We start from the raw sequence: 25,916 nt of genomic DNA, 5'->3' as shown, positions 1-25,916 counted from the left end.
AGATTCTAGAGAAGCCTTTTGGTGTTCGTATCAGAAGTTTCTTTAGGAATATTTACGGTAAGCACGGAGCTTATTCGGGAGGTCGTGCTCAAAGGGGCGTTTTCTCTCATTACTCGCTTTCGGAACAACTGTTTTTCAGCCGAAAAAAACTCTCTAAGAAAAGCACGAATATAAAAAATATGCGCAAAGGCATAGACTTCTCAAATCGCAAAGAAATTAAAAAGCCTCTTCTTTTAATTTTGCCCTACCATGTGCCCTTAGTCAGTTAAATATTGTAAATAAAATGTGGGGATTAAAATTCACAGGCTGCTCAGTCTATTGAGGGACGCCATAGAGGAACGGCGTTGCAGTATTTTCACGGCTCACAACGTCGACCGCTTGCTCACCAAGAAGCGCATGTGCCAACTATACAATCCTGAAAGGCAACGACGCTATTATACGCATTTCAGGATGTTGGAACCGTTGGGCCGCCATGTACGGAGCCCGCTCTCAGCCCCATAAACCTGAACATCTAACACGTGCTTCAAAATCAATGCAAGAAGCATTGATTTTGCGGATGATGCGATTTAGTGACTGCCTAGGAATCAGGCGGCCCGGGCTTCGAACGCGACTCAGTATAATGGCAGTGCATATCGATTTAGCAGGACCGCACCTGCTGCCCATCGAGGTTTCGACAGACGGGCGTGGTCAGCCGAGAAATCTGCCGCGTAGCAACTGTCCCCGTTAAATTGAATGGACCATCCGTTCTGCGTGCGTTCGTTCAGGGATGCGTAGAAAGGGAACAGGCCGCATTGGTTTCTCGTGGGAAACGCGGTGCCCCAAGCAGACAAAAATAACAAGTAGTGAGAAGGGCCATCAGTTCGAGATGCGGTTATTAAACACCCCGAGTGAAACCACGCGAAACTACGTTATATTATAACTTACGACATTGACTGTATGTGTGCGTAGTGTGACAACTGCAGGCAATCATCTATTAAATGCTATGGCGTGTTAGAGTTATACACGTGAATATGTCGCGGAAGCGCGTCGGGAAACGTAACCGTTTGAAGGAAGGGGGAACATTGGGTCCATGTGCGAAGATAGAAGTTGCAGAAAGAATAAGCCTGATCTGGCTGTCGAAAGTGTAGGATCTACAATAAATACATCACTGTTGTCGCCTTTTCGCGAAACGAGGGTGACACCTCCATCCCATTCTTCTGCTTCTCTCTTTTAATTTCAGCAAGGAAAGTATGAAATAGGAGGACGTTATTGATAACTTAAGTTCTTTGTAAATGGACATACGCACAGAAGTGTTGTGGCTTGCCATCAAGGGAATGAGAACGTCATGTTCTCATTGTTTGCCGATTGCCGCTGGCTATCGGCAGACAAAGCTAGCAAATCGCTGCGCCCCGCAATGTAATTAATTTTATTCCTCTGTCAGTGAGTGGACATTCACAGCGTACCCTTTACGAGGTGAGCGCACGCAGCGTCGTGTCGTTGGTCGGTTTAGCGATTTGCCAAGGACTCTTCCGGAGTGCACCCTAACGGTTGTGTACAACATGCCTGGCACACGCAACGGGCGTCCGCGGCGACTGCATGTTTTATAGTGCGTTATGTACGACCACTTAACCCGAGATGGCTGCCGAACTGCCGGTCAGTGGCCGATAACGACGACCAATAACAAATAGACTGGCCGTTTATATACTACTGGGCATCGACGGGTGGGTTGTGACACTAAACCTGATCATTGGACGGGTTCCTGTGGCAGTGCCCGGGCCTGTGTCTTTCTCGCGTGATGGTCAAGAACGTCACGCTGACTCCTGCGGGTTCACAGACCACCGGAATGAATGTCGAGCTTAATGCAAAGCATGCCCTTGCCCTCTGCATCGACAGTCTTCGGACGTATGCAGGCCACTGGTCGTGCTTACGGCTGCGTTACGCAGTTTCTTCTGCCACGCTCTAGGTATCTGGCAGTTTTCTCCTACCTCTTAGAAAAAAATGACAACTGTTAAAATTTTGTCTGCACAAGGCAGAAAGGAACTCACGTCACAGGATTCCCCAGGTAACACAGCCTGAAGCTTTAATGAACCGCGCCACAGAATTGGCATTTATTCTATCAAGTATAACGCTGCATGAGAACATGTTTCAGGCACTAGCCAACAAATCACACATCAATGTCCTAAATAGGACCTGTAAAGTTCACTCTGTGAACATTTCCATATTTAGAAAGGCTGCAAGAATTTATTGTACTTAAGATTATACAGAACGTCCGCAGGAGTTGTCTGAGCATGCGTAAGCTTTGGTGGATGGATGGATGGATGGATGGATGGATCGATGGATCGATGGATGGATGGATGGATGGATGGATGGATGGATGGATGGATGGATGGATGGATGGATGGACGGACGGATGGATGGATGGATGGATGGATGGATGGATGGATGGATGGATGGATGGATGGATGGATGGATGGATGGATGGATGGATGGACGGATGGATGGATGGATAGATGGATGGATGGATGGATGGATGGATGGATGGATGGATGGATGGATGGATGGATGGATGGATGGATGGATGGATGGATGGATGGATGGATGGATGGATGGATGCTATGAGCGTCCCCTTTATAACGGGGCGGTGACAAGTGTGCCACCAGGCTTGATTAAAAAGAAGTGTTTCCCTTTTCCCTTCTTTTTCCTAATGTTGGCCTAATGTCTCTACTTCAGTTAAATCTATCTTACTACAGGAAAATAAAAAACGTACAGTCATAGGCGTGCGCAGAGGGGAGGGCAGGGGGGAGGCCACCCCTCCTAGTCACCTAAGAAGAGGGGGGCGCAAAGTCTTCCCCATATATTGATTTAATAGGGAGGGAGGGCGCCGCGATGAACCTTCCCCCCCCCCCCTGAAGAGAAACCCTGCACACGCCTATGGGTACAGTATGGCTTTCGTTAAAACTATCGCCGATATCTTCGTTCAAAAGCGAGCGCATGTTTATTTTAAAGGTGAGTATGTCATTTCCAGAGGTAAAAAAATAACATCAGAAAACTGTCAAGCTCTTCAAAACTTCGCCTCTGAGACGAAGGGACGGACTTTTCTTGTCTGTAGTTCGGTCGCGTATGCCGCAGGGGCCGTAATACATCCCGAATTCGGCCCGCGAAACCCTCGGTGATCGAATTCACATATGAAAATTTGTTCACGCTGTGCAGTCGTCACTGCCGCGCCGCACCACTCGTTCAAAAACTCCCGTTGTTCCGGCGCGTAGTTAAAACGCTGCTGTGAACGGGCGCCCGACGATTGTTGGGTCCCGAGTGCCCATGGAGATAAAGCAGAATTGCGCGACCATAGATAAAGCACAATTCAAGCCGTATCCCGCGACCATAGGGGGAAAATAGCTACGGTACCCACTTCTTTTAGCCGTTAGGAGGTTAGGAGGGCCCCTGCTAACTAGACTGACGGCTCTTCTATCAAGATGTCTGCGCGCTCATAAAGGCAGAAGAAAAATAGCCTTCTGGGGAAGCGAGTAATAAAGCTGCCACCAAGCCGTAGCGTCCCTGATTTTTCCTTTGTCTTGTTGTAATTGGCGGTACAAGTTTCGTCTAAATATACGCACTATTCGATATTCGATTCGATATTCGATTTCTCTGGCCACTATTCGGCACTATTCTATTCGAATTTGATTCGAGGTGAAATTTCACTACTCGCACACCCCCAAAAGAAAGACAAAGTTGACGTGCACGCGGCTTTTGTTTTGTTTGTAATTTACCTCTTAAGGCATTCACCGACAGGGGAGAAATTGACCGTATACACCAGAGCACGCCTGTCTCGCACCCAGGCTGCTGGCGAGCCGAGCAGATACTCTCGCACCCAGACGCCGGGCTGACGGGGCTGCCAAGGCGCGCGCGGGCTGCACCCAGTAAACAGGGCAAGCTGCAGTTCTGGGGCTTTAAAGTGCGAAAAAGTACGCGTTCACGCCGCTTCAGCGTATAAGAGCTCGTGTGGGCACTACTGCGTCGTCTTTGGATGCCAAAACAAGCAGCGCAAGAACAGGATATTAGCGTTGTCTGCGACGATTACGACGCGCCACGGAAATAGTGCCGGTGCGGTGTTTTCAGCTTCGTCGCGGGTGGATAACTGTGATTCAAGCAAAAAAAAAAACTAGGAGCCGAGTGAAAATGCGCGAGTAAGTACACTAACTGCGTGTATTCTGCAGTGTGATGCCCACCTATTTCATTTTGCGAACCTAATTTGCGTGACACGCAGCTGGGTTGAAGGCAGGCGCGAGCTTTGTGTGGGAGTGCACTTCATACATTTAAGCGTTTGCTTTGGCGAAAATCTAGTGCAAGGTAGTGCTTTCAAGCACAAGCAATCGGCATGCTTTGCCACTTTCAACGTAGTATTAAGCTTTAGTGCTTTTGATGGCATCCACGCCTTCGAGATTTCGCTTTCAAAAGGTAATAAATGGCACGGTGCTCCTCAACAGCTGGCCAGAATTTAATGCTTTCATTTCAGCGTTTGATGTCCCCAAATTTATTTGGACACGAGGCATCTAGCTGTACATAATACATATATTGGCACGTAAGTAAACAGTACTCGCGCCAGTGTCCTTTACGTCGCAGGCGTGGCTAACCGGCTTAACTAAGAGTAGCACAGTTTCGCTTGTAAAGCACCATCGTTACAAGAATAAAATCGCTCAGGTAGCTTCCAAAAGGGATCGCTGAACGATACTGCAGGATACTACTCTCTGATAGTACGATACTACTCTCTGATAGCACGCTTTTGTGAGAAAGACGCATTATTGTGAGAGCGCTCGTGAAACAAAAATTACGTTGCGCGAAACTACCCGTAAAGCACACTCTAATTATTATGCGATGCATGCTGAAATGATGAGCTTTCACAAAACTTCGTGCACAACTTGTAATATGGGGCAACAAAACATCGTTTCACTCTTTCGCGAGCTGCACTGCAATTACGATTCACGCGTACTACAGCGAGAACGTTTTTTTACAAATGACGAGGTTGCTTCCGCAGCCTAGCACGTACTGTATACATTGTGGACTTGCATGAGCAAGATGTTTTTGATGTTCCAATAAAATCAGCGAAAATGTCCAGGCTAGAAAAGACGCGAAACACGCTCTCCGACGGGCTGAGTTTCGGGAGTTTCACGTTTGCTCTGTGTAGCGTTTGCTGGCGTGGCAGCCCGCGCATGTTGTTTCGTCGCGTGTGCGATAGATGGCGCGACGCGCGATGCAAATATGGCGATGCGCATGGAATTCGCTGTGTTCTGGTCTATACGCGATCAGAACCGGCCAATACGAGGCATCCCTCCCATCTGGTCTTTCAGCGGTCTGGCTATCTGCTCCTGTGCTGCCCTTCTCAGCCATGCCGAAAAGAAAGAGACCCAGGAGTGTGTCGATTCGATAGTGGACACTTGACTCACCATGCTACAGAATAAAAGGAGAGACCGTATTCTGCGAACCGTGCGGAAAAAAGGACAATTGCACGGCTGTGCTCAACTGTTGGCGCTCTTGTGCCATCATAAACAATAGAAATTTTTGCTTTCCTGTCGTAGATACAGGTCGCGCACGTGTTTGTTTTGAACTTATTCGTATTTATGTAAAATTTATTGTCCCTACATATACGACGTTGGAGGCCTAAAACGCGTTTTGCCTGCCTATTATTGACGCCGAGAACGTTGTTTTGCCTGCCTATTCCTGGCGCCTAAAACGCGCTTTTTTAATGCCTAAAAATCCGGCCTGTACTTATGACCCACGACCCGAATTTTCAATTGAGCTCACACTCCCAACTTTTTAAGGCCGAAGTCTGAAGTGTCTCGTCTCGCGGTGACCTTGACCGAAACACGGCAGGCGAATGAAGTGGTACACAAACCCACGTGGCGTCCGAGCGAGCGGCGGGTGGACAGGGAAGAATCAGCGCGCGCAACACGTGACATACGCCATAAATGATGGCTGGTGTGACGTAATCACAACAGCCGACCTGTGACGTCATGATGATGGTACATGATGACGTCGTCTTACGAGTTCCTGACGTGACGTCATACGATTACGCCATAACGTTACATCGTCGCTTGGTCAAAGGTGGGCCGATCCCGGGGGTACATTGTGCAGCACCGCGTGAGGTGTAGAAGGCTCAGAGGCGGCAGGAGAGAGAGAGGGGGGGGGGGGGGAGGAAGACGAGCAACAATGCAATCGACGGCGAACGCAGCTCGTTTTGCCTTGCAACAAGTCTGCTCCCCGATTTTATAACTTAATGCATTACCAAGTGTGCAGCAGGATTTCGCCTTCGAGTGTCGCAGAGTGTGTAACATCCTGCCGAACTTTTTAAGTTCCCCTACCCCCAAATTTCAAGTTGGTTCACCCCTAATACAGTTTTTCCCGTGGATTTTCTATGGAGCCCTATGTATTCCATGTGATACAGGTTATCAAGCTTTTCGCGTTGCGTGATTTTCTGCTCTGATCAATGTTCACCGTTATTCACCAAAGAATGCTTACGCATTAAAATTGGCCAATGGCTGCGCGCGTTGGCAATGCTATTATAACAATTGCAGCAACCTTAATAGCGATTGGTTCAGCCAACATGACAAAAGATTCATGCACGTCCTTATTCGCCCGTATTCAATAAACCAAAGCCATTGCGCCAAAAGTTTTCATAAGGGCAGCTAAGTGATCGTGACAAGGGCTAACAGCTCTTATACAAACGAAAAGTATTTTTTTAATTTGTAGCCTAGCTTTTATCCAAGTCACTTATTTAAAGGAAGACTGTATAGCGGTGATATTTTCCACTGTTCAAGGACGTATCATATTTTCGACAAAGACAAGCAGCAAAAGAAATGTATATAGAAGCCCTACCACTTGAAGAAATATAGAGACATTCTTTTGGAAGTGGGCGGTTGCGCACGTGGAATTTGAGATTGACTATGTCGAATGCGCCATTCATAATCTTCATAGCGAACGCGGTTCAATCTTTCGGGTCGTGCCGCGATGCAGCGATGGCTTATACCGCTCTCTACTTTTTCGGCCCCACGCACCATTACAAAAGCTACTGCTCAAAACAGCGACCAACGTGCCAGGCATCAGAGAAATGAGAACGAAAAATATAACCGGCTCTACATATTTCATAACATATAATCGGGGACGCAAGCATGCACATGGCAATGTTCTTGATGGCTTAATTTGATCTAAAGGTCTTTGATGTTGGGTCATTCTGTGTTCCCTATAGGAGTTTCTTTTCGACGGGTGGTTCAATCATTCCAATTCGCTTGCGCTGAGATTCGTCGGAATGCTTTTGTTCGGAGCACAGCTCATTATTGGTTCCTAAGAAAACTGGGGGACGCTTAAGCTTCGCCTTAAGAGTTGAACGCGACAGCGATATCCGGCGCCATCCTCATCGTGCTCTGTTTCGCTTGTCATTATGTTCAGTGTCTCTCTCTCTCTCTCTCACACACACACACACACACACACACACACACACACACACTCGACATACCTATAGTAAAGGTAAAGGTTTCCGCCCTCTTCAACAGCACTTTTATGACAACAGTGTACCCATGCACTACGTGTGTGTAAGAGAATGCGCGTACTAATGTGTATGCACTTTGTAATGAGTGGCATGCTTTAAACCAGCAGCAGTTACGCGCGCGATACTTTTTCGAAGTTGCGACGCACCCACTACGTGTTCGTAAAGGAATACGCGAAGTATTGTGCGTGCCTTTTGTAATGGGTGGCCGGCTTTAAACCACCAAATCGGTGTGCAGTTTACATGGTGTGACGCCCGATGGCAATATACGCTTGTACCCCGTTTTACTGCGATATTACATCTCGTACTGTGACACCTGTACACAGGACGCGTATGTGAAGCATTAAAGTTAATTTCAGTGCAGCTCCAAGCAATGGAGTGGCTCGGTGGTGGAACACCTGCTTGCCACGCAGACAACGTGGGTTCGATTCTCACGTGCACCTAAGATTTCTTATTACTTATTTTATTTGCATCTTTCTTGATTTTTCGGTCAAGGACAAGATGATGTTTCGCTCACAACCAATGACGCCGACGCCGCCGCAGACACCGTAATTTCTGCGGAACGAGCTCTTTAACGTTATCGCGTTAAAATATGAATAGCGGTTCCCACTTATTTATTGGCACTTCTCGTACGATATAAAAGGGATAGATAAGGCGGGATGATGGCGCGAGTATAAAGTCTTTACTACGTACGCCCCATGTAGATACAGAGTCGGTTGTGAATAAATATGGTACCAGGAAAAGCCTAAATAAAAATGACGGCGGCGTCAGTGCTTTCCCTTTGGAGCCATCCACACTGCTTCCCACGCTTGGGCGACGCGGTGCCATGGACAGCGTTGCTCGCGGCTCCTATGACGCCATGATCGGCGTGAGAACACTCAACCGATTTTTCTCGGATAACGCCTCTCGGCATAGCATTTTCGCCTTTAATATTATCGTCACGAGAACACTACGCAACCATTGTGAAGAGAACAGCTACGCAACACTTCTATAACGAAGCGTTCTAGACTCGAACCCTTCTCGACTTTGCTAACCATAAATGCCCTGCCCAACAGCTCTCAAACAGAGCGTACTTCGGCCCGTATTCTGAAACGCTCCTTACCTCAGTGAGGGGGCCTTAACTGCTTGAGGACGCCTTATCGCGTATTCTGGAACGCTCCTTACTAAGGTTCCCTCACTGAGGCTCTCCTTGGTGCTCCCTCAAGTTAAGGTAGCTCTAGGGCTCTAGGGCTACCTTAAGGTCTCCTTACCTTGCTACTTGCACTGAAAGGGCGCTTCTCTGCAGTACTTTGTCAGCGACAGTGTGTCCGATTTTTTTATTTTCGATCGATGACTTGCACTTCTGCACAAGCTCGCTCTAATTGTATCCTCGTCGTTGTTGGAAAACTGCTTGGCAGGCGTGTTTTTGAGCGTGCGGCCGAACGGCTGTCAACATTTTTCGTTACGATTGCGCAGCGCGAAGAGGACAAGGCATTTTACAGGAATAGAGAAAAAAATCACAGCATATCCATGCACGGAGTGAATGATGATGAGTGGGCGAAGCTGCGGAGGTTGATCGGTAAACCGTGAATCTTCCGTGAATTCTGCCCAGTACATCATCACCGACGTGAGATCGGGCGCGTTTATACTAAAGGTTCGATGAGTTATGACGACTTGCAGCTCACTTTAATTTTACATGTACGCTGTGAATTTTCATTGTTTAGAAAACCATTGCTTTAGAAAACATCTGGCGTCTTTCGTTAAGCAGCTGGCGTCTTTCGTTAAGCAGCTGGCGTCTTTTCGTTTTGCTTTAGAAACATCTGGCGTTCTTTCGTTTTGCTTTTAGAAAACATCTGGCGTCTTTCGTTGGTTTATTTCATCAATCAACGGCGTTTTGAACAAAATTTTTATTGTTTAATCACGCACAGGGGAAATCTCACCAGGCACTACCTTGGAGGTAAACAATGGCTGCTAATGGGAATGAGACACAGAAGAAGTCGGCTTTTAGCTAACACTTACACTTCTACTTCTACTAACGTTTCCTACTGGAACATGCCAATGGCTGCTAATGGGGAATGAGAGACAGAAGAATTCGGCTTTTAGTTAACGCGCACGCTGCGAATTTTTTATTGTTCAACAACGCACAGGAAAAATCTCCCACCGGCACCACCTTGGAGGTCAAGATCTGGTACTAGCGTTACGACTGGTTACGCACTACTACGAGGGACGAACGGGTGCCGCCTTAAGGAGCTTCGCCCCTAAAAAAGAACATACACAAGGAATGCGACGCGGTAGGCCCCTCATCGCCCACCGTTCATGCTGCCGTCTTCCAGGAATGGCAGTTCTTGTTTGGATTAGGCTAACAATGGCATTCTTCACATGCCATGCGGGCTGCTTCCACAATGAGACAGGTGCGGTCGTCCGGGTAAGAGAAATCACATTGGTCTCAGGGAACACAGTGGTGCTGCCGCATGCGCTACAATGTATGCCCAGAAAACCCTCCTTTCCTTTTCTGCGAATTATCTCAGCCGCTGAGATTAGTAATCCGTCGTGATACAGGCGAGTGACCTGTGCCTGAAAGCTGGCTCCTACTCTGTGGCAGCATGACTATTTTAATGCGTTGTAGAAGCAAGCCCGAGCAATAAACCTTTTGACAAGCTTACTGTGCGGAGTTGAGCTTGTACGAGCCTAGTTTATATGTCCAGCAAACATGATCACGGGTGAAATCGAGCCTAAGGCCAAGGAACCCGACAGAATCCTAGAAGGGAATAACACGTGTTATGACGACGGCCGACATTCTTCAAATATTCCGACCATTTGTGACAACTCAGAATGCAACTCCGAGGCACCACGCTGTAAGAGTACTAAAAAATAGTGCACATATATATGAATACTATCAGGACTTGGGTTCCTGGGAACCGCTGGTGTAAGATTTTCTCGTTTAGCAAAAAAAAAAACGCAGGTCAATCCACGAAGGCGCGATGTACGACCCGATAGACGCGCCCTTGTTTCGAATGTAAACATAATAATTTAATTGGACATAAGTACATTCGAGTCAAATTTGCACCAAAGTGAGGAGATTTGACAAGCTTAGCTCTGCTCAGTTATGAAAATCAATTTCACCCACGTCTTCAATTCTTTAAACGATCTTTATTACTCGCTCCCACATAACAGGCCGTTGAAATGCATCAATGAACGCAATGAGCTCCAAGGTTGCTCGACCATCCTGTTTTTGTCTTCTGCAACAGGCGAAAGTTAAGTAAATAGAAAAGGCTGTGCACTCATATCGCGAAAAAGCAGTGTACACATTCATGATTATGCACAACAAATGTTCCTTAATTCTTGCTTGAAAACGGACGTTTAGTCAGTATTTCCCACAAAAGCAGTGTACACGTTATTATTCATCGTTATGCCTACAAAATATTCCTTATTCCTGCTCGAAAACGGACGTTTAGTCCGTATTTCACACGTACTCTCGATCCCAGACTTGTGAAACACGCGCCTGTTGGTTGAAGGTTGAACGAAGCTTTTAGAAACGAAGGTTGAAGGAAGCTTTTAGAATACGCTGGCTCCCTCAAGGAGCTCCTTAAGATAAGGAGGCATGTAGGGCTCCTCACGTAAGGTAAGGAAATGGTCTGAGGTAAGGAGTTGAGACAAGTGGGAGAGGTCCCTCAGAAGCTCGCTTCTCGCCGACCAGCAATGGGCCGTCCAGCAGGCCCATGGAACGGCCGCCAGGTATTCCCTGTCGGTCCCTACAGGGTAGCAGACGCCCGCTACGTGCTAAGCTCGTCCTGAAGGACGCAAATAAAGTTTTTTCCAGTCTAGTCCACCGCGCATTATATATATATATATATATATATATATATATATATATATATATATATATATATATATATATATATATACTGATTAGGACTCGTCGCATATATTGAACATAGGAGAATTAGTTCGATATATATACTAATTGGATATACAACTGTTAATGAAATTATTGTACCTCTAGCGCAAATTTCGGTGCACAAGTTGGCTTCACGGCTCTGCTCACTCAAATGTAATGAAGACTCCTTTATAGCAATACGCGTGTTTTTTTTTTATGTATTTTTCGGCGGTTTGTGGGTGGGTATACGGGGTTATATGCTTGGGCGGCTTATACGCTAGAAAATATGGTATTGGTGTAAATGATGCGTCATGATATTCATACTCAGCTATGCGTACTCGTTGGGCTCTGTAAGCGTCTAGTCTGCCTTGGCCCTAATGTCGGCCTCGTTATTCGATATCATACTCAGCGTGCTTCTTGGGGTGCTGTACGCAGCGGCGACGTAAGGCTTCGTTTCTTCACGTTCGACTGTATACATTATCGCCACCTCGAGAAGAACAGCAGGTTCTTCCGTTTTACGGCATTCATCGTGTCAGCAAACCGAGCGCAGAAGCGAACGGCAACCCCGCAAAAAGTACTGGCGGCGCAACAACGAGGAATCATGGGGGAAAGCAGGAGATGGCAAGCGGTAGTTGATACTGGCTCCGCGTGGCACCCTCGTAATCACACCGCGCGCTCTCCCAAATGCATGCGCAAAAGTCCCCTTCCTAGAAAAAAAAGCCAATTTTTTTAGAGAAAAAGCCAACTTCTTCGAGTGCTTCTCAGTGCCCGATAGACAGACAGATAGGGCGTCCCAGCGATCACGCAACACGATTTGAAAAAAGAGGAACGTCGTTACGCGCAGCACACCTAGTGCATATTGTTCGCAGTATACTGTAGTAGCCACTACTAATTTTTTTCGTTAATGGGGCTTAGTTAACTAGTCCGAATTATATTTATAATTCGACAAATACTCACCACCTAATCATTAAAATGTCTATGAGGCATATATAGGCATGTTCAAATGCCATCTCACTGCGCTATTTTCAACAACGTAGTAATTGCGTGTTCGCTTTTTGTTGTCATTGTTGTTGTTGTTGGCTAATAAAGAAAGCCCGCGAAATCTGAAAATTGACACGTAACTAGACCGCAGCGCGCGAAAGGTGGAAGCGCAGCCACGTGTTATTTTTCATATTTCGCAGGCTTTCTTTATCAGCCGGAAACAGTGAGCACGCAATTAGTACGTTGCTGAAAATAACGCAATTAGATGTCATTCGAGCATGCCTACATATGCCTAATTGACATTTTAATGATTAGGTGAGTACTTATCGAGTTAAAAACATAATTAGGACCAACTAACTAAACATGATTAATGAAAACATTCGCAGTGATTACTACAGTATACTGGGAACAATATGCACTAGGTTTCCTTCGCCTAACGACGTTCCTCTTTTTTTAAATCGTGCTGCGTGATAGCTGGGACGCCCTGTGTATATATATACCGGGTGTTCAAAGTTAAGCTTTATGGTTTTGTTAAAATTCAGCACTGGGAATAACGTGAAAACCACCTTTGTAGATAAGTTACGTATCCAGGGGAACACAAAATGGGACAATAATTGTCGCTGTCAGACATCCACTTAACTAAGATTGAATAATGAACGTTTTAACCAGTGCAGCAAGCGGGCATGTTTGTATTGAAAAGTTAGAGGCTGTCGCGTTTCTACACAGTTCCACTTGGAATATTTCTTCTAGCATGTCTGTGCCCCGAGATATCCCGCTGTAAAGTTTAATTGCGGTTTTTATGATGACGCATGCAAGGCGGTGCGAACCGGCGCAGTGTTCCTCCCTGATGTGACGAGCAGTCATTGATTGATATCCCCAGCCGGTAGCAAAGGGGTAACCGTTATCATCTTTGCCTATGCATTCCATTTTTCTCAGATTAAACGCCGCGCGCAATTGCCACGGCACATCGGAGAGGAACTTTGCGCCAGTGCTCACTGTCTTGTATGCGTAATCATGCAAACCTCAATTAAACTTTGCGGCGGTATATCTTGGGGCACATGCTAGAAGAATTATTCCAAGTGGAACTGTGTAGAAACGCGACAGCCTCAAACTGTTCAATACGAACATGCCCGCTTGCTGCACTCATTAAAAGGTTCATTATTCAGTCTTAGTTAATTGGGCGGCTGACAGTGATAATAATTGTCTCACTTTGTGTCCCCCTCTAATTAAAAACTCATCTGCAAAGGTGTTTTTCCCGTACCTCCCAGTGCTGAATTTTAGGAAAACCATAAAGCTTAACTTTGAACGGCCGGTATATATGCGTAATCGCTTCCTGACAGCGGATAAATAAGCATTCTTTAACAGATCCGTTGCCTGTTCTAATTCATATACATGTAGCGTTTTTATAATGCATGGTGGAGTTTTCCCGAGCATTAAAAAGTGATCACAACCTTTGAAAAACGCTAGCATCTAAATGGTTTCACCGTAGTTGCTTCGCGCCCTAATGCCGGCTTCTAAAATGTAGACGAGGCTAAAGCAACGCTTTTAACTATCCCCTCAAGGTCGCGCTCTTTTTGCAGATTCTCACGGCAACAGATGCGAAGTGTGCAGGTGTCGGCTCTTTCAAAACGCTCGAACGCTGTTCTGTCTGTGCGCCCTGTTAATTTGCGCTGTAAAAAAGATGACTATCAATCCCAGTAACCACTGCACCGCCTTTCAGTGTTACACGACAACGGTAACGACCATTATGGTGACGATGATTAGACGACGGAGGTCCTATCCTGTCAGCTCGTTGCTGATTGTAATATGATCTCATTTAGGAACAAGCTGTAGTACCGTCTGAGGGTCGCTGGAAGAAAAAAAATTCACCCCACCTCCCCGAAGGGAATCGTGAGGAAATGCGAATGCATTTCTTTGAACGCGAGTGTGCGGCGAAGTAATTATATAATGAATGACGAGACGGTGATTTGTAGGGTAACCATTTATTTAACACCTGTTTGTGTTATCGTTGCACTTGACGGCCACGACCACTGCCTTGTGGTCGGTAAAGTGCACGGTCAGAGGGTCTTTGAGAAGCATGCGGGCGTCACAGTTTCGGGTAAAGACTAGATCGTTGCAAGTACCGTGAATGGTTGTGGGGCAGAGTTCGGATGCGGTAGAGGCACACTGCATAGAGTGCTTGGTGCGCATGTGCTCGACAAGCCACTGTCCACTCGTCTTTCGCACGTCAACGTTAAAGTCACCAACCAAGACAACGGGGTCAGAGCTTTTGGAGCGCGCACAGACACTTTCCATGGCCGCATCGAGCTGCGCGGCAACGGCGTCTCGGGCGAGGTTGGGCGCGAGGTACACGGTCACCACAAAGACTCCGTCTCCGGTGTAGGCGAGCATGTACATGTCCTCGTACGGAGACGCGTCTCGCACGGGCGAGGTGGCAACGGCGTGGGATATCATGTTGCCGTACACATTGGACACGAGATTGACGCCGCAGTACTCGCCGTTCTTGTCGCTTCTGGCAAAGTAGTACGGGTCGACGGCGTCGTCACTACCGACGCTAGGGCAGACTCGGCGATCGAGGACGAGAAGCGAGGACTGGGATTGCCGGCGCAGTTTGCGAGCGAGCGAACGGGAGAGTGGGGCGCCCGCCGAGAGGAGAAGCGCCGAAGCACGCGCCTACCCTCGCCCGCACTCTCCCACACACGCGGGAGCTCCGCCGAGCTCCCGCGATGCGAGCGCCCTCACGCGCCCGAGCGCGCTCCTCCTCTCCACTCACTCTCCGCTGATCCGCCCGCACCACCTGCACCGGTTGCTAGGGGCGAGGAGGAGCGCGCGCACTCGCAGCTGTTGCTATGGAAGAGGGGGGCGGGAGCGGAGAGATCGCGGACGCCGCACGGCGCCTGACATAGCTCGACTAAGAAATGCATTCGTATTTAAAAGAAGTTACACCACCTCCCGCTAATGGGAACCATGTGTGGATGCGAAGCAGCGAGGAGCCAGTGTTAGCGCCAGTGTCAGCGCTGACGTTGACATTGTATCGATAGTGCAACTCACGTCATCATTTCTACTCGACACGAGACGTGTCCTTTCCCTTTACTTTCCCTCATTGCTGTTGCTGTGGCTTTATAAGGAAGCGCAATAAAGGACTCGGGGGTTCTTTCGCCCGTCAACATGCCAGCCTCGTCAATGCCCTACACACGCCCATGACGCACGGAACTTTACATGGTGTGAGAAGTGGCCGCCCGGTGCAACACCTTCAAGCAGAAGCAGGACCTCGAACGTGCCCAAGAAGAAACATGGACTTGCTGAAGCCACCGGCACCACGGCTAATGACAGGTGATATGGGCAAGAATTGGCAACGATTTAAGCGAAAGCTGGAGCTATACTTCACGGTAACGAAGCCGCATGACAAGCCCCTAAGCAAGGATACGAAGACAGCAATGCTATTGAGCTTAGCAGGAGAACACGTATTAGAAGTTTTTAACAGGTTCTCATTCAGCGAAGGTCAAAGCAAGGAAGATTATGAGACCGTCGTTAGTATAAGCTTGACGCATACTGGGCTGCGCAAACAAATGAGGTCTACGAGCGGTATCTGTTCCGTAAGAGGATGCGATATAATGCAAGCCCGATCGTGCAATTTCGGGCAACTGACAAACTCCATGATACGCGATCAAATTGTGATCGGCATTAGCAACGACGGCCTGCGAGCTAAACTTCTGCAAGGCAATGAGCTGACGCTGGCCAAAGCCGAAAAAATGTGCAAAGCATCAGAGGCAGCTGCTCAGCAATGCGAAGCATGGGCACATAGCGTAAACCAAGTGGAACAGGTCAATGTTGCTCGAGCTTCAACGAAGCACCCCAAAACCTTCAAGTGCTCCCGTTGCGGTAAAAAACACAGGTCACGCGACTGCCCAGTTTAAGGCAAAACGTGCAGAATCTGCAAGGCAAGGAATCACTTCGCTGTTTGCTGCAGAAGAGCGGCGCGCGTTGACGAGCTACAGGATTACGACGATGGCGACGACGCCATCGTCGTCATCGCACACGGAATGAACGGAAGCAGCACACGGAATGAACGAGATTGGATGGGGACAACGAGCCTTGGCAGCAATGAAGTCAAATTCAAAGTCGACACGGGATCTCAAGCTAACATCATACCGTATTCCGTCTACAGGAATCTTCGGCCAATGCCGCCTGCCAAACACCGCAACACCACTCTGCGGTCATACGATGGGACCATCATCGGACACATAGGCGTCATCAGCCAAGAAGTGGTCATCGGTGACAGACGCCAGCACTTGACCTTCTACGTCTCCAAGAAAGGAAGACAGGCACTACTCGGGCTCAAGGCGAGTGAAATGCTCGGGCTGGTTACCAGGACAGTCGACGCAGTGGCAGCAAACAGCTCCGAACAAGTAATGCAAGAATTCGGCGAATTATTCGAAGGTACCGGCTGCGTGCCACGACACTACACGATGGTTCTCTCCGCGGATGCTGTCCCAGTGGTTCAAGCCGCCTGCCGAGTCCCGTTAGCCCTGAAGGAACCACTTCGCAGCGAGCTGAAGCGGATGGAGCAAGCGGGTGTTGTGGTCAAGGTGAACGAGCCAACTGAATGGGTAAGCCCATTGGTAATTGTCAAGAAAAAAGATGGAAAGTTAAGGGTCTGCATGGATCCCAGGGCAATCAACGCTAACATAAAACGGGAGCATTACGAGATGCCAAAACGGGAAGACATTGAGGCAGAACTAGCTGGTGCAAAGGTGTTCAGTCGACTCGACGCGAAAGCTGGTTTTCACCAAGTGCCTCTAGACGAAAAAACATCAAGCATTTGCACGTTCGCCACTCCTTTTGGGAGGTATCGGTTTTTGCGGATGCCTTTTGGAATTGCGTCAGCATCAGAAGTATTTCAAAAGACCCTCGGCGGAATATTTGATTCCTTGCTGGGCGTTCATGTGTATGTTGACGACATTCTGATTTGGGGAACCTCGCAGGAGCAACACGACCAGCGCTTGAGATCAGTCCTCGCAGCTGCAAGGCAAGCTGGACTGAAGCTAAACGCCAAGAAGTGCAAGGTTGGTATTCAAGAAATCGAATTTCTGGGGGATATTATCTCCAAAGACTGTATAAAACCCAAATGACGGCTGATCGAGTGTATGAAACAGACACCCATGCCGACAGAGAAACAGGGAGTGCAGCGTCTTTTGGGCGTAGGAAATTATTTTTCCAAGTACCTACCCTCCTTGTCGCAGAGGACGGCTTCCTTGCGCAGCCTAATCAAGCATGATGCAGCATTTGCATGGACCCCAAACCACACGCATAAATGGCAGAGTATCTGCGGCAGTCTTGGCGAACAGCCACTGCTTGCAACCTTTGACCCTCAGAAGGAAACAAAAGTGACGTCAGACACATCAATGTGTGGTTTGGGCTCAGCTCTCATGCAGTATCACGGAAGTGAATGGCGTCCTGTGGCGTACGCATCAGGGGTGCTGACTGACGCGGAACAGCGTTATTCACAGATTGAAAAGGAAACATTAGCAGTGACGTTCGGATGCCAAAAGTTTCACTACTTCATCTATGGTTGACAGATAACCTTGGAAACCGATCATCGGCCGTTGATAGCTATAGCTCAAAAAGCAATCGCCGATATGCCGCCTCGATTACAAAGGTTTTTTCTGCGCCTGCTCAAGTATGACTATGTTCTTCGCTACGTCCCAGGAAAAGAACTTATCTTGGCGGTCATGCTGTCGTGAGCCACAGCCGTGAAGCCGGACCAGGACGATGCGGACCCTGACGCCGACGTGGAAATACATGCCGTGAGCACGGTTACGGCTCTGGTTAGCGATGTCACACTGAAGCGGCTACACGAGGAAGCTGAAAAGGATCCCTATTTACGTTCCGTAATGCCATTCGCGCTGGCGATATTGTTGAAGGAGAGCTGAAACCTTTCACAGTTGAACTGTCAGTCGTGAAAGGCATCTTACTGAAAGGTACCAAAGTGATAGTGCCTGTGTCCATGAGGAGCCAGATGATGGAACGAATCAACGGAGGCCACATGGACCTCAATAAGTGTAAGGCAAGGGCAAGAAGATTCATTTTTTGGCCGAACAATAATGCAGAGATCACAGACATGGTCCATAGGTGTGCTGTGTGCCATCGCTATGCCTATAGTCAGCCTGACGAACCGCTGATCATGAGGCCAGCACCAAAATACCCATGGTATAGGGCCGGCATCGACCTGTTCGAATACGGAGGAAAGTCGTATCTGTCCGTGTATGGCGCTCTTTATAATTTTCCAGAAGTGGAGGAGCTGCGTGACACATCGGCGAAAACCGTCATCTACAATCTGGGCGCCATATTTTCGAGGTATGGTATTCCATATGAGGTGTGTACAGACAACGGACCCCAATTCAGCAGCCGCGACTTCAGCCGGTTTGCAAGCAAGTATGACTTCAGACATGTCACCTCAAGCCCGGAGTTCCCAAGGTCCAACGGACTACCAGAGAAGGGCGTGCAGGTAGCTAAAAGGCTTTTGCAGAAAACAAAAGACGCACGAGAAGATTTCTGGCTGGGCCTCCTGAGCTACAGGTCAACACCCTTAGAAGATGGACGATCGCCCGGAGAACTACTCCAAGGAAGGCGATTAAGGTCGACACTTCCAGATTTCAGTGACCAGAAGACAACACAAATGTGGAAACTTGTTCAAAAGGATCATTCCAAGTGGGATCTGCCACCACTGGACAAGGGACAGACTGTTAGGATCAAGAAAAAGTATTGGTCACGGAAAGCGAAAGTGGTCAAGCAGGTGTATCCAAGATCGTACGAAGTCTTGACAGAAAACAACAAAAGACTTCGTCGGAACAGGCAACATCTTCTCCCCACAAGCGAGGCTTTCATCCAGGGTGCCCTGGAAAGTGAACCTAGTACTGACGAAGTCCAATAAACTGCACTTGCTACGCCCGACCTATTTAATGCACCACCAGTCATGGCCACATACCCCACTGCGTCATTACGAAGATCCAGCCGCCAGTCCAGGCCACCGCAACACCTACAATACGACTCAAATTTCCAACAGTTGCCCTGAACTCTTTGCTTTTTTTGGTTTGTTTTGGAGTGCTGTTAATACGTGCATTACACTAGTGGTTGTTCTAATGTGTGCACATTCAAAAGGAGAAGGATGTATCGTGATGTGATAGTGCAACTCACGTCATCATTTATACTCGACACGAGCCGTGTCCTTTCCCTTTACTTTCCCTCTTTGCTGTTGCTGTGGCTTTATAAGCAAGCGCAATAAGGGACTCGGGATTCTTTCGCCCGTCAACATGCCAGCCTCACACACTCCATAACGCACGGAACTTTATAGACACTGGCGCTGACGCTTGCGCTTTTGCTGGCGCTAACTCTTACACTGGCGTTGGCGCTGAAGCTGGCGCTCATCGCGGCGTTGCGCTGGAGAGAATGAGGCGCGCGCGCTCCGTCATTTTATACCGCGGAACTACCGTGCCGCCCCCAGCGGAGTATGCAGCTGTCGCACCACCTGTCGTGCGCGCCTCTCCGTAGAGTAGATGATTCCTAGAGGAGAGAGAGGGGGGAGGGACACGCATGCGCAGTGGGGGGGTGGACGGACATAAGCGGCTTCGCATCTAAAAAGAATGCGGGAAATTTGCACTAAGTTGCGTAAAGCTTGGCACAGCGAACCTGGTTAATCCTCATCTCTTCATGCTGCAGCACGGGAATCACAACGCCGGCGGCGATTGGATCCAGCGTGCTTGGCCGAAGAAGCGGCTGCCAAAAGACGGCGACGGGCGGATCCGGAATACGCGTAGTTCTTGCCACTCTGAATCTGTTGAAATCGCTGTCCCTGAGCCACGGTGTAAGAAACTGTGGCGGTTGCTATAGCGACGGCTCGGCGGCGGCTGCTCCTCGGCGCGGCGGCGGCTTGGCTGTTTTTAGCTACGGCGCAGCAGGGGTGTTTTGTTAACGGACGTCTGACTGCCAGCTTTAACAGCTTCGCTGTTAAAAAAAAGCGCATCAAGTGTAGTCTATATTAATGAGGCTAATGCGTACGTGTGTCTGTACTCTGTCGTTATGCCCAAGCAGCGTGGGGCAGCTTGGGCTTAAGAGCAATCCGGTGCTCGCCGCTACCCCTCGCCCCTCTTCCCCCCGTCTCAATGGGACGGTGCAAGTTCACCCTCCCTGGTGGCATGCAGCATAAAAAAAACATCTTCGCCTCATCTTCCTGCTTCATGGATCCCTTTTGTGCCGAACATACGCAATGTGTCCGCTGTTGAAAAGAAGAAAAAAAAAAGAACACTTAATCGCTTTTCTTTCGTGCGCGTTAGCTGTTCCTCCGGCGCTTATAGCCTCCATTATGCAGTCACGTTTTTTTTTTTCTGTTGAACAGCTAGTCATAACGTTAGTAAAGTCGGTACTTCTATGTGTCGCAGGAAAGGGGACGCTTTGTAGGATGATGGGGGAAATTTGTTTTTGATTTTATTGTATTGCAAAATTTCTTCGGGAACAAATTTCTACTATTTTTCTTTTATTTAGTTTAACTTATGCACATGTATAGGCAACAAATGCACAATGTATACCTTCCTAAAACTCCCTTCTTCAGCTCTCTCTCTCTCTCTCTCCTCAATGATCGAAGGCTCTAGAGACCACCACAACTTTTTTTTGTGCAAGCAGAACATCAAGCACAGAAAAAAATTTCACCATCTCCCACTAAAGGGAACCGTGTGGGGATGCGAAGGAGCGCATGGGTCGACTTAAAGTTCTGTTCATCACGGTCACCTTGCCCGATGTTAACGCATCCTTGCATGTGAGGCACACCATGAATTCACTGTACTTGCTGTTGCTGTTACTCGTCCCGAACTCTTGGAGCACGCCACGCGGGTTCATCGCGCGTCTGCAGAATCTCGTTCCCCGACGCCATCACGTGATTGCTGAGAGAGTGTTAGGGGGAGAGGCCACAGCGTCCTACCCAGCCCCTTACACAGGCCCGAACGCACTAGCGCGTGCAAGCGCGTTCTGACTGGGATACAACGCGTTGGTTCATCGCGCGTCTGCAGAATGTCGTTCGCCGACGCCATCACATGATTGCTGAGAGAGTGTAAGGGGGAGAGGCCACAGCGTCTTACCCAGCCCCTTACACAGGCCCGAACGCGCTAGCGCGTGCCACCACACGTGGTTTTGTCTGCGTTACGCCAAGCTAGGACAGCATACGGCAGCCCGGGCCTCTAAAGTGCTCTGCACGTATCATCATCAAGGCGGTCGAAGAGCAAGATGAAGAAGACTTCTCCTTGGCGCGAGCGCGCGCTCAATATGTTACAGATAGCTATGGTACGTTTTAGAAAGCGAACAGTCGCCAATGCAACTACGGACAAAGCCCAGCGCAAAAGCTGCTTCGCATCCAAAAGATACATACACGAATAACGAAGACAGTGACACAATCACCGCATGCATTCTGGAATGCTTTCAAAAACTGTACCTGCAGACTGCGTGGCATTATGAAGCAATAGTTTCTATCTTCTCAGGCTCTCCTTTCTGTTTTAGTGTTCTTGGCACTGCCGTGTTTTCAAGCTCCATGTTTCACATTCACATTGAATTTGTGTTCTCTACCCTCCGCTGTTTCTGGGCTTTATATGTAAAAGAATCTGATTGTTCTTCGAGACCCTCGATTTAATTATTTTCAATTGAGAGTTCACAGTTACACCATCTCCGGTAAAACTGCGACAGGAAAGTAATTAACGAAATGTTCTTTTTCGGCCAACTTTGGCAATCCTTTGCCTGCTTCAATCATTATTCCTCTTGTTCGCCTTCGCTTTACGCAACGATCGAGCGCCCATTGTTTTTTATTCATAGTTATTGTATCTTAGTGTCCCACCTAGCTCTTAACGAAAAAGCGGTTTATGCCTGTTTCTGTTTAACACCTTACCAATGTACGTTACGTCCCCGGTGGGCCGAGAACCTTAACGGCAATATTTTTTTTTTATTTTACTTACTACATTCTAATTGCCTCGAGGTAAGTCAGTGTGTCTTGCAAATTATTCACGCGGTGTTCAGCTTTATGTGTTCACATAATACTTCATGTAGTGAGGGATTTATTTATTTATTTATTTATTTATTTATTTATTTATTTATTTATTTATTTATTTATTTATTTATTTATTTATTTATTTATTTTACGCAAAATGTCTGCACCAGCCCTGAATATAGCTTTCTGGTTGGAAACGTGCTTTAAAAGTGTGCCGCGGCGTCGGCCGCCCCCAGTTTTTTATCACGTTGCCGGCGCCGATCTTAACATGTGTACGCAGCGACTTATACAATGAAGACAAATGCCTTCGCTCACAGCTGAACACGCGCCTGAGTTTTGTACAAATGGGGGCTGGGACCGAAAAGTCGGCATAATCCGCCTTTGTATATCGTCTAGAACAAAGTCGGGCAAAGGAAATGAGCGTGCGACGTGCCTGATTCCTCAATGCGCTGCTCGTCTGCACACGTGACTACAGCTGGCGAGATGCGCCCAAGAGCGGCCGCGAGGCGAATAACAGGGAATCTTAAGGCATTTCACCGTCGGGGGCTTTGGAAGAGAAAGCCGTCGCATGCTTGATTAAATCAAGGTGTTCGCAGTCCTTTGTATCCTGTGCCACGTTTATACTTTGTACCTTAAACGGAGCTTTTGAATTATTTAGGAAGGCAGTCTCTCGTTTGCTTCTCCATTTTTTTTTTTTTGCCCTTCTTTCTTCGTATACCTCTCGTGCTAGCTATACGTGCGCGCCATTTCGTTTTCGCGGCAAATTGTCTAGGGAAGCGAATTAGGATGAAGGACGTTTAATCAGCCGTTTCAGGCGAGGGTGTTTTTACATCCGTGCTTGTATAACAGCCAAGCGTGAAAAGGCTATGCGCAATAAGTTTTGTACGTGAGCTCGTTGTGTTTAATCGCTTTAGTCGGGAGAATAATGAACTGCCTCTGCTATTTTCACTAAGTGAACGAAAGTGTGAGCAAATAGGGTTACATCCATGTTTGCCTGTGTCTCGTCTGAATGCAATAGCAGTCTAATTTATTTATGAGTGTTCGTCTAGCCTTTTTTTTTTAAGGAACAGATGAGCACCGACCAGGCTCGGTGGTTTCGCTCCAGGCTCCTTATTCCTGTTTCACCAACAGAATATTAATACACGTGGCTTCTGTTTCGTATCGTGACGATGAAAGCTGTAGACATATTTGTTTTGGGTGGATTAAAATAAGAAAATGTCAAGAAAGTGTAATGTAAAAAAACTTTGCTTGGTGTCGCACCGTTCTGCAGATGCAAGTCTATCCGAGCATCTAACGCATAAAGGACAGTGAAGTTGCATAAGCAAGTCCTCACAGACTTCAGCAAAGGTATTAGGGTCTCATGAGTTGAAAGTTGCGCTTCGTCCTATTAAACCGTTTCTGTGTGTGTAGTTGTGATCTTCCAATCAGCGCACCTTGAAGGTCGACATGAACCAGGTAGCCCCATTCATCGCCTTATTATGGGTCTGTTCTGTTAGCTGATTGTCCTCAGTGATTTCTTACAGCCAACGCTTCCTACGCGCACTCACCGATGCACATGGTTGGTCATACTGCTGCAAAAATGGGGTTTCCCAAGAAGGTTCTGTAGAAGGTGGTGTTTAGATAATGAGCACCGCAGTTGAGGAGGGTTATAACTAAGTAATTTCAATGAACTCTGTATTTTAAAAGACCCGGAATGTAAATCGAATGATATGATAGTACTATAAGTCTGGCTGGTATGAAATCGGACGGGATATAAAATGAAAGCCCGAGATTCCGTAATGGAGGTGGCCACGTAGTCGAGTAGCGTTAATTGTTCATTTTAAACAGTACTACAAGACCGGTAAATTTGTCAGTTACACTAAACTATACTAGGCCCAACTTTACATTCCTAAAATATACATCCAGTTCTGGCTCCTTCACTATCTACTAATAGGTGACTGACACTGCCTGCAGCGTTAATTATAAACGTGGTGTTGTTCTAGACTTGCGAACACGCAGCAACCTTTTACTACAGGACTCAAATGCATTAAAGAGAGTAACGTAAACTTCTTAGATTAGCTACTTCGTTTAGTTACGGAGATAAGTTGTCGAAAATTATCGACTTAGCGAGAACAGAACAAGTTCGCCAGGCTGCATCTTTGCGCGAGCCTATGTGCGCCGATTTCGAACGCGGGCCATCTTATTTCGCACGCTGTCCCACATCCAGAAGGTGCGATTCGAACAGGTAAGAAAGGTTTGCTGGAAAATTCTGCCCAATAAGATGCCAAGACATGCGGGGGAAAAAAGAAAGGCAGCATACTTAAGCGATTCCTTTGGCTTCGAACACGTTTATTGCCACAGTATCATTCTCCTCCAGTGAATACGACCATGTTATGCTTACTAGCCAGCTTCTCCCTCAGATGATTTGCGCGCACGTGCTACGGAGCAAATGGTGCAAGGTTATTTTTTTTTTTGTATTTGATTTTACTCGAACATTATTAGAGCGATGATATACTGCAAATCACTGAGAATATATCGGGACGGAAAACTTTTTTGTAAAAAGAGAAAGAAAAATAGAGTGTGAGATTAGTTGTTACATTGTTGAGACCACAAAATAAATATGTTTTTTGTCCTTATCAGGCACGTATAGCAAATAGTAAACATTTTTTTTAGGTGCTTTATTTGTAGAGATTGAAAAAATGTAATGGATCATCTCAGACACTGCAAGAGTGGTAACGATTCAATTCTCACCATTCAGATACGTTAAGAGAAGTGCAATCACCAGGATCGCCATTCTTCGTAAAGAAGTGGGAAGAAATTAAAGGGCGCCATTAAGCATCTCTGCCGAGCGCACTGTCATGCGCTATTGCCGCACAACAACAGCAGTGGAAGTCTCCTTAACAGCGTCTTTGTAATAAGAAAACACTAACGAAAGCAACCTTCATAAGTTATTATTCCCTCCAACGAGTATTTGGGCATATCATGTCTAGCCTGCCGTATAGCTAAAGCTTTTCAACATGTCTTGTTTATTCAGCAGTTTGCTCATTGTTCTGAACAAGTAACATGCCTGTTACTGATGACAGTAGCCAGCACACTGAGAAGTACACTTCGACACAAAAAGTTCCCCCGCACGTGGTTATATATACAGACATCTGTGTGATACGTTAAAGAGACAACGCTTGCCGATTGAGTTGCTAGAAAATGTGATCAGTGGCAAAACATAATTATCGCGAAATGACAGTTAAGATACAATCCCTGTCCTAGTGCGACTACAAATATTGGGGCCACGAGGCAGAACACGAATTTACCTGTTTGAAGCGCCTTGAAAAAGGAAAAAAAAAAGAAAAGAGGCATTTTCTTTGGTCATATACAATGAAGAACATCGGGCCCTGAGACCTTCATGACCATACTACATTACGAAAACAAACTGCCAGAATGTCTAGGGACAAACTCGTATCGCGCGACGTATTTCACGGTGGATGATTCTGGAGTCAGGCGGAAAAGCGAAAGCATTAAGGTGCCACGTATTTTCCGCCTATGCTCTTTCAAGCATGCCC

At 47.4% G+C, this 25,916-nt stretch overlaps 3 protein-coding genes across 3 annotated transcripts in view; 2 read left to right on the top strand and 1 right to left on the bottom strand.

Annotated features, from left to right (window-relative positions):
- The window catches only part of LOC125759074 (uncharacterized), a 67,176-nt gene that overhangs the window by 14,717 nt on the left and 26,543 nt on the right, over positions 1 to 25,916 (bottom strand). The gene's annotated exons all lie outside the window — the stretch shown is intronic.
- LOC125759073 (uncharacterized) lies at positions 16,412 to 19,010 on the top strand. The gene is made up of 2 exons (XM_049417328.1): positions 16,412 to 16,963; positions 17,339 to 19,010. Exons 1-2 carry the CDS (start codon positions 16,433 to 16,435, stop codon positions 17,483 to 17,485), a joined length of 678 nt encoding a protein of 225 aa, XP_049273285.1. The 5' UTR covers positions 16,412 to 16,432; the 3' UTR covers positions 17,486 to 19,010.
- On the top strand, positions 18,538 to 19,287 carry LOC125757041 (uncharacterized protein K02A2.6-like). Its single transcript, XM_049412119.1, has one exon. The coding sequence runs from the start codon at positions 18,538 to 18,540 to the stop codon at positions 19,285 to 19,287; it is 750 nt and encodes a 249-aa protein (XP_049268076.1).

Source organism: Rhipicephalus sanguineus, chromosome 1 (genome assembly GCF_013339695.2).
Source record: "Rhipicephalus sanguineus isolate Rsan-2018 chromosome 1, BIME_Rsan_1.4, whole genome shotgun sequence".
In the NCBI taxonomy this organism is placed as follows: domain Eukaryota; kingdom Metazoa; phylum Arthropoda; class Arachnida; order Ixodida; family Ixodidae; genus Rhipicephalus; species Rhipicephalus sanguineus.
Note: the sequence above shows the minus strand (reverse complement) of the source record. Positions and strands in the feature narration are given on the sequence as shown.